The following is an 8,210-nucleotide window of genomic DNA, read 5'->3' as shown; positions in this document are numbered from 1 at the left end:
CCTGGCCCATTAGTTCGGTTGTTTCAAAATTTCCCAAATTCGAAATATCTTTAGATTTGAAATTTGCTCAGAATTAAAATTTTCTCATATTCGAAAGTTGATTAGATCTCAATTTTGCCTAGATTCGAAATTTGCTTAGATTTAAAAATTGCCCAGATTGGAAATTGTTTTACTTTGAAATTTGTTCGAATTTGAAATTTTCTTAACTTTAAAATTTGCTCGACTTTAAAATTTGTTAAAAAATAAAAAAAACAGAAAAATCAAAAATCAAAAATTGAAAGAAAACCAAAAACCAAGAAAAACCTGAAAACAAACTTGACAAAAACCAAAAAAAACCGAGCCTACTAGCTCCCTGCCTGTTGATGGGCAGCGGTGGCTGCATCGTTCTGGTGTCTCCTGGTCGTGCGTGTGCGAACGGTTGAAGGTAGGCGCCGTCGGGGTGGCCGTGTGGTCGTTCAACCGCCGATGTCGTTGTTGCCGCTGGCAGTCGTTGTCCGTGGGGTTTTCCGATTGGGAGTCACCGTGAGCAAAGATCTCTCACTGATTTTCACCGCATAAGGGTTGTAGAGATTTGTGGAATTTTATTGTAGCTAATTGAATTTTATTGAAATTTGCATCTAGAACTTTTTTTTCGATAAATGATGCTTTATTACTTTTGAGGAAGCAATTACATCCAGCCTCTGCATATTACTTTTGAGGAAGCAATTACTTTTGAGAACTTGAATTGGTAAATCGATCTGATCTTTTATCGAGACCGGGTGCCGTGTGTTCTGTGAAGGGAAGGTTAATCTTCCCGGGGGCGGCACGATGCCAATGTGGTGGATGACACCATGTAAGTTTTTCATGGGAAACGATGCTTGACTCGTATCATTTACGTGTTTATATATACCAATGCCACAACGGTTACACGTAAGGGAGCATCCAGTCGTAGTCATCTTGTATTTTAAATTCTGGCTTTCGAAGAAATAGCCTCGAAAAAAAAGTTTGCTCAAATATAACTACAAACAAGATCCTTTATTCAGAAGGGAAATGAGGCCGGGGCAATCCTGCCTCGTCGGCACGATCCGGGACTCGCGCCATCCCACGGAAACCCTGATCGTGCCTATGCCACACTATGCAAAACGAAAGCAAACTAAAATAAGAACAATGCTACACGGTGCTATAGGGTGCCCCTTATCTAAAAAGCAATGTTTATCTAAAAGGGAAAGTGGTCCCAGCACTCTGAAAGCGACATCTTACCAGAAAAAGAAACTTTTCCGCTGTACCATGACTCGTCTCGCCCATTTGCCCACTCCGTCTACTAGTAGTATTTTTTAACTACTCGTATCACTTTCTAGACTGTTACGTGAAAATTACAACCTCAAAAATTACATTCCTAAGCAAAGTTAGCAGCTCGTGGATGTAGAAAAAAGAAAAACTTACATCCAAATCAACCGTGAAGGACTCTAGATGTAAAAAAGGAAACAAATTACTACATCCTATGCCGTTGGTAGATGTAACAAAAAAGTGCTTATATGTAAAAAAAAATGCTAATTAGATGTAAAAAATACTAATTAGGTTAAAAAAAGTACTAATTAGATGTAACAAAATTCAGAGATATTCAACTGCTTATAAGATGTAAAAAACTGTGCTTACATGTAATAAATAGTATTTAGATGTAAAAAAAATTAGAGATGTATGCAGAAGAACAACACATGGATGTAAAAAAAGATGAATCTATGCTGGACAAGATAGGACTTGTACTACTACTGAACAGATCAATGTTGATTAATTCCCAAAAAATGGGTCTGCGTAGGCTAGTAGCAAAATATGACTCAGGCATGCGCATTGGATGCCGATTCTTCTCCATCCTGGCCACCAAATCGGCAATCCTGATACCTCACATCGTCGTACAGATGCGCCAGAGATCGGGAGGAAGTGGAGGAGGGCAAGTTGCGCTGGGTGGACAGGTACGACCGCGCCATCGTCCCCACCGTCCTAGGCACTGGCGCGCGGCCGGTCGACGAGCAGCAGCCCGTCATGGTCGGAGGCGAGCAGCAGGTGGCCGCCGGAGTCGAGGTCGTCGCGGTCCAGCCCATCTGCAGAGCATGGCCGGGACGCGAGCTGCATCTGGCAGCAGCTGGCGTCGAGGTCGTCGCGCGGCCAGGACGCGAGTTGCATCTCGCAGCCACCGCCGTCGAGGTCGTCGTTGTCCAGGCCATATGGAGAACCGGCGCTGCTCGTTCCTCCGTCCCCCGTAGCAGCACCAGCGCCATGGCCGCCGCCCTCACCTTGGGAGTGTGGTCGCCGTGCGGTTCCCCCGCTGTCGCCATGACCGCCGCCTCGTGAGCACGGGCGCGCGATCTCCCCTACCCGCACGACCACATCTTCCCATGGCCGCCACCCTTCGCCTCTGGAGCACGGGCTCCGCTCGTGCCTCTCCCTCCCCACAGCCGCGCCAAGGCCATGGTCGCCGCCCTTCACCTCTCGTCCCTCCTCCGCCGATCTGAGGATCCACTCGATTTGGGGTTAATCACTCTCCTTTCGCCGCCCAGATTCGAGTTAGTGGGGGACAGATCAGTTGGGGCTGAAGAACGAGTGGAGGAGAGGAGAGGCACGTGCCTGTTGTTGGGCTGAAAAGTCATCCACCGCCTGATCTCGATCCAACGGACGTGAAGGGGGAGCACCGTGTAAGACAACAGAGTGCCCCCGCACGGAATAGAAATTGGGCTAAAATAACCCGATGCAACAAGTTGCGGCTCGTGGAAAATAAATCAACTAGAAGGAAATTGCCAAGTCTGAGGAACCACTGCATGGTCTTCAACTATTGGAGCTAGCAGCTGGGAGAGGCATAGGTGAGCCCGGTGCCGCTGAACGCCTCCGCGACGATCCCGTCGAGGCGTGCCGCCATGGCCGGCGTCATGAAGTTGCGCCAGTCCCCCATCTTCCCGTTCCTGAAGAAGGCCTCGTTCCTGATGCCCCACACGGCCGTGCTCCCGCTCCTGTTCACCTCTATCGTCTTGAGCGTCCCGATGCTGCATAGCTGCACGACGTCGCGCACGACGCCGGCCGCTTCCTCGTCGGGTGAGAAGGGGCACCCCATGAACGCCGCCAGCCTCCTCAGGTTCTCCTCCGGGTGGCGCAGCATGTCCTCGTACCTGAGGAATAACACATGATCGGGACGCCGACGGCTTGCCTGCCAGTACTCGAGCACGTGGCGCCATTGCGGGCCCGCCAAGGACTTGCCCTGGCAGTAGAGCTCGAAAGCCTCCTCGAACGTCTGCGTCGACGACGCACCGCTGGCGCTGAAGATGCTGGGATCCAGCCCCGCCTTGATCTTCTCGTGGAAGTTCCAGAAGGAGACCAGCGTGTCCTTGGGTTCCCGGCACACGTACACCATCTTGCTCTCCCCATCCGTGATGCCGTGGGGCAGGAGGGAGTAGGGGAGGTGGGTGGAGAGCAGCCGGGGAGAAGGGAGATCCCCGTACAGCTCGTCTTCCCCGGCGGCGTAGTCGGCGGCGATGAGGCCGGGATTCTCCTCGAGGAAGGCGACGAGGTCGTGGGGGTTGCCACGGCGGAGCGGGTGGTGGTGGTCTGCGCCTCCGGACGGTGGGTGGGCCGTGCGGTTGAGAATGCAGAAGGCGAGGGCCTTGAGCCAGGTGGTGCCGGACTTGGGAAAGGTGGCCAGGAAGACGTCGGTGGGACGCGGGTGGAAGCGCGCGTGGGTCGGCGCGAGGGCCTTGAGCCACCCCTCGTACAGCCAGAAGCCGCGGTAGCACCGCATCGAGTAAGGCGGGAACCCAAGCCCTACGGGCAGCGACGGCAAGATCGATGGTAGGTCGGCCACCGGTGCAACGACCGCTTCTTCTTCGGCAGCTTTAGGAGCCATGGTGCCGGCCTGTACCTCTCTAGTACTATATGCTCGCGTGTTGATTACAAGGAGCAACACGCCTTTTTATAAGGAAAATGATCAGGCTCGCACGTCCTCCAACCTCCAGCTCCAGTGTGACGCGTGTTTACCTTAGAGCATCTCCACTCGTCTCCCCACAGAGCCCCCCACGGCCACTTTTTTCCATCCGGACGGCGAAATTCGGCCCAGTCGCGCCCCTGGTTCCTCGTTTTGGTCCGGATTTGGGCCTATTTTCCCCGACCCCCGGGGGAGCGCTCGGGGACTCCGGATGAAGCTAAACCAACCACCCACGCCCACGTGTCTCCTCTTTCGTCCGGATTCCCCGAGCCATCCTCTTTTTCCCCGAGAAACGCCGCTTGGGGAGCATACGACTGGGAAACTACTCCTCCCCACGCCAAATCTTCCTCCAATCCGGACGAAAATTTCTCCGGATTTGGGCGTGGGGAGCGCCAACGAGTGGGGATGCTCTTACCTCTTTCCCTAACCTCTTCTTTTTTCGAGAAAATTGCATAGACCAGCAATTCTTGGGGAAGGTTTTGCGCAAACCAGCTACTCAAATTTTTTGTTGCACAAACAAGTAACTCTAGGACTAATTGGTTGCAAAGACCTCTGATGATCAGACTACACGGTTAAACAACACCTGATAGCCACGTTGCCTTTGCACATGGAAGCCAGCGTGGACGTCGGTTGTCTACAACAGTATACCGTACCAGCCCGCAATTTAATTTGCTTTCATATGTTGCCACGCCTATATCTATAAAAGCATCTCCACGATTTAAAATGGCGACCTAAATCGATCGATTTTATCCATTTAGGTCACGCCGTAGATAGAAATTAGACCGTGGTTTGGCCTGTCAGCTAAGCCAGTTCTCCGACGCGACCCGATTTAGTCCGCGCTGACCCATTGGCCAAAGACACCAACAAAGTTAAATTTCAATGAACCCTAGATACGGTTGGCGCCTCTGTGTCGGCATCGATGGCACCGCCGCCTACTCATCTTCCTCGTCCTTGGTGATTTCGACGAGCATGGGCGGTGTCCATGGCCCCTGCAGGGCCATGCAGGGGACTCCAGTGGCATCTGCTGCGGCGGAGGCGGCGATGAAACCATCTGCCCTTCCCAAGCGGCTTGCGGCGGCGCATTCTACGGCAGTTGATGGCAGTGGCAGCTCCTAGGCGAGGAAGGCCCACTAGAAATCCGGAGGCCCACGATCCGAAGAATTGAAGACCCAGAAGCCCATAGATTCTCGATAAGGAAAATATAGTTGTATTAGGAATCGAGTAGAAAGATAGGAAAGGCCCATTGTGCCTCTCGACAGTTTGTAACTTATACGACACGGAAAGCCTCGGCTCCACCTCCTATATAAAGGGGAGCCGAGGGTGAAAGAAAGGATCGAATCTATGGTCAACATACACCCTAATTTCTGAGTCGAGCACCTTTTCGGCTGAACCTTCGAGATCTACTTGCCCTCTACTTTCTACGAAACCCTAAGTCTACAATTTGTAGGCATTGACAAGTTAATCCCTTGTCACCGCCGCAGTACACGCCTCCTACTCGATCCTCGCCGCGCCGGAGAACATGATCTCAGTCGGGGTAAGCTTTGGCGTGCACCTGTCGCCTGTTTGGGGGCCAAACTTTGCCGGTTACGCCGCCCATGATCTGTTCGGTCAATTGCACCGAGATCATGTGCATACGCATACAGAAGGATTTGATTGAGTATCAGTGGGCATTAGTTGGCCACGAAGACAATGTCTAAAGTAATACCATCTTATTTTCATGTAGACTTTAAAAAATAGGATGTAATAACTAAGACTTCGTTGAAACTGTTTATTTTGTTGTTTTCAAACATCCCAATTCATACCGACGCGCAAATACGTCGGGCTGCTGGAGCCACCCCCAGATGCAAACGGACGCGCGGACAAAAACGATCATTTTCCCATCCGCCAGGCGACGGAAACGGGCTTACCCGGATAATTTAGGCATCCGAAATGCGTCGTCCGGTTGGAGATGGCCTAAACCCAACTATCGGATACCCTGATAACTGGTCATTAGAGCTCTTTGCAATATTCTCCCCGAGAATCACTGGTTTGCGCAACGAAAGTTTTAAGTCACTCGTTTGTGCAACATCTTTCCCGAGAGTTGCTGGTCCTTGCAATTTCCTCTCTTTTTTCCTGGCGTGAACACGACTCATCTACCGCTCCGAGGGCATCTACAGCCACGCGTCCATTAGCGACACCGCGGTCAGGTACCTCACCCTAGCGGGTAGGGCTGGAATTCGAGCATAGCTAAGCCAGCTGGCTCGCTAAAGCTCCATTAACAATCGAGTTACCTCGACTCGATTCGTTTAATTAACAATTAAATTCAGATTTAAAATTCGCCTTGACTCGCAAAACTCGCGAGTAACTCAGGAGTACCCCGTTTAAACTATTAAATAGAACATGTAAAATGTATAATACATTTTTCTCAAATATTTGGACATGAATGATGAATAATAAGCATTAGGATTATGGTACCAGAACAATATAAACCACAACTATTAATATATCATTAGAATAAGATTGCTAAGTTGAGAAACCACAAATATAATATAGTTGCCTATTTTGGTGGGCTTGGGCCAACTTCATTTTTATCAAGCTAAACGAGCTACTCGCGAGTATGATGAACTCGACTCGTTTAGCTTAAACTTGTTTAATGACAAAATATGAAACTTGGCTTGGCTCGTTATACACCGAGTTTGAGTCGAGCCGAGTCGAGTCACGAGTTACTCATTTAGCTCGCGAGTTTCGAGTTTTTATTCCAGGCCTACCTAGCGCCGCCACGCATAGTTTCCGACACAGTTTGTCCAGCGAAATGTTTGCGTCTGCGTGGACCCTGTCGTTCACATGCTTCTCGCATGGCCCCGTCTGGCAGCACCACAGATGCTTCGCTTTAGTGCGGCTTAAATTGCGGGCGGCGCGTTGCAGCTTTCTGCGCCGCATTAATGGCGCGCCTCGCCTTCCGCGTGCGTGCGCTGGTGGGCGACGTCGCAGTGGCAGAGCATTGAAGGCGAAGTGGCGCCCAAGCCTTTTTAAGTTCCGCTCGGCGGCGCCCATCTTATCGACCGCACCATTGCCAGAGCCCACCGTATCCACCCGACTGACACAATGGGGAAGTCTTGGCCGTTCCGCAAGACGAAGAACGAGCACGATGCTAGCGGCTCGCGGTCCAGCAAGAAGCCGCGGGTAGAGCGGTACGCTCGCATCGAGTTCGCGTGCTGCCTCTAGGAGGAAAATTGGCCAGTTCCATGGCCGGATACGAGCCTGCCTGGAGGAGGCTGGTACCTCAACTCCAGGCGTGTGCCGGTCTCTCCCGTGCCACGCGAGGTGCGCCATCGCCGAGCCATCCTGTCGGTCGATCTTCGAGAAGATCCGGTGTATGTGCTCCACTCCTACAACTGGATCTCCTTCAGGACGTGGGATCAACGTGCGTCGCCGAGCGGGGTACGTCGGTGACGTTGGCTACTTCGATCGTGAGATCGCTGCAGACGACCACGACGACGATGACGAGGGCGAGTACGACGACGGTGACGAGGATGAGGACGAGGGCATCAAGGACGACGGCGCCGCCGAGGCCTGGTACGAGGCCTCGTCGGACGACCATGTGCAAGGCAGAGACAACGACCACGATGACAGCAGCCCGGCGAGGGATCCGGGGACCTAGCCGCCAGGCATTAGCGAGGATGAGGCCGTTGCCATCGCAATGGCCAATAGCGAGCTCGACCAGCTCGCTATGTGGGATGGCCTCGCCGTCTACCTTCGTGATTTCTCACTGGCGCAGGGGAGGGCAGCGACTCCTCTGGCCACGCCGACACGTACGAACGCGCACACGCCATCTGATGCTCCTTCGGCAGCTTGGGATCCCTGGCCACTGTCACCGCAGACTTCCCTTCCTCCTCCACCGCTGGCGTACCAGCTCCCATGGCAGATGCTGGAGATCATCTACCTCGTCAGCGACGACGAGGAGTAGTCCATACCTAGGTTTTAGCAGGCCTTGGTGGCCCTTTTTTATTTTCTAGAGCATTTTAATGTATTTTTACAAATATGTAAATTATGATTTAAATGGGGAAAAGATTATGCATGGGGCCGCTGGAAACACCCCTAGACGCAAACGGACACATGGTCGATTTTAACCATTCGGCTCGACGCAAATGGACGTTTCGTGTCTGTTTTGCAATCCAATATGCGTCGCCCCGCTGGAGATGCCCTCACGGCTACACACGCTCGCCCAACACTATGTAGAGATGTAAGTAGGTCAAGATTATGGTACCCTCTACCCTATTTGGTA

The 8,210-nt window shown here is 52.0% G+C and overlaps 1 protein-coding gene across 1 annotated transcript; it reads right to left on the bottom strand.

Annotated features, from left to right (window-relative positions):
• Positions 1 to 2,812: 2,812 nt before the first annotated feature.
• LOC127330907 (cytosolic sulfotransferase 5-like) lies at positions 2,813 to 3,868 on the bottom strand. The gene has a single exon (XM_051356979.2). The coding sequence runs from the start codon at positions 3,866 to 3,868 to the stop codon at positions 2,813 to 2,815; it is 1,056 nt and encodes a 351-aa protein (XP_051212939.1).
• Positions 3,869 to 8,210: the final 4,342 nt, after the last annotated feature.

This window comes from Lolium perenne, chromosome 2 (assembly GCF_019359855.2).
Source record: "Lolium perenne isolate Kyuss_39 chromosome 2, Kyuss_2.0, whole genome shotgun sequence".
NCBI lineage: Eukaryota > Viridiplantae > Streptophyta > Magnoliopsida > Poales > Poaceae > Lolium > Lolium perenne.
This window is presented reverse-complemented; position numbering and strand designations above follow the sequence as displayed.

Bases quoted from the DNA above. Each gene is read 5' to 3' on its own strand.
- LOC127330907 (XM_051356979.2), bottom strand. From the start codon at position 3,868: ATGGCTCCTAAAGCTGCCGAAGAAGAAGCGGTCGTTGCACCGGTGGCC.